This window comes from Nanorana parkeri, unplaced genomic scaffold (assembly GCF_000935625.1).
Source record: "Nanorana parkeri isolate BGI_ZX_2015 unplaced genomic scaffold, ASM93562v1 scaffold3505, whole genome shotgun sequence".
NCBI lineage: Eukaryota > Metazoa > Chordata > Amphibia > Anura > Dicroglossidae > Nanorana > Nanorana parkeri.
This window is the reverse complement of record NW_017309773.1, coordinates 35,670-36,310: the sequence shown is the minus strand read 5'-3', so window position 1 is coordinate 36,310 and position 641 is coordinate 35,670. Positions and strand designations below refer to the sequence as shown.

At 49.0% G+C, this 641-nt stretch overlaps 1 protein-coding gene across 1 annotated transcript in view; it reads right to left on the bottom strand.

Annotated features, from left to right (window-relative positions):
* MST1 (macrophage stimulating 1) overlaps positions 1–641 on the bottom strand; it is a 24,584-nt gene that overhangs the window by 8,324 nt on the left and 15,619 nt on the right. Inside the window, exon 7 of the mRNA XM_018575059.1 lies at positions 419–537. Within this exon, the coding sequence (XP_018430561.1) occupies positions 419–537 (119 nt within the window). The remainder of the gene's footprint in view (positions 1–418; positions 538–641) is intronic.

Here is a 641-nt window from a genome sequence, read left to right as displayed (position 1 = left end):
TAAGGCCGCCAAATCTGGTCACAAGGCAGAACCCGGGGGGGGGGGGACGCCATACGCAATGCAACATTGTAACAGGAAGCAAACCCAGCGCAAGTCTTATTAGGTCATTTACAGGAATGATTGATAACATTGATCGGATGATTCAGAGTTCCCGCGCTCGGAGCCGGGTCGGGTCTTCTTGGCCGGATGAATATTTTCCCGCTATTCCTATGGGAGGAACTTCCGGGTTTTGTTTTTTTTGTGATGTTCCTCCGGTCCTGGGAGGCGCGGATTGTGAGATCTGTAATATTGACGCTCAGCGTTCTAGATACACAATCTACAACCAATCAGAATACAGCTACCAGTGACCGCCTCCCGGCAGGCAGAACCTGATTGGGTGATGGGAGTTATAACCGGCCCGATAACGTCACCCGAGAACCAGCAATTGTTTTTTTGCAGTACTGCCTCTCCACCTGCGGGTCGGAGGTGTAGCACCACGGCCTCTCTGAACCGTCCGGATTGCGGCAATAATTGTCATCCAGATGTTTGTCGGGGTATCTGCGGGGGAGGGGAACGAGATTTCATGAACAAGAGAAAAAAAAAAATACGACTAAAAATGGAGCAAAAAACAAGAAAAAGATTCAATGACCAAAAATAACATC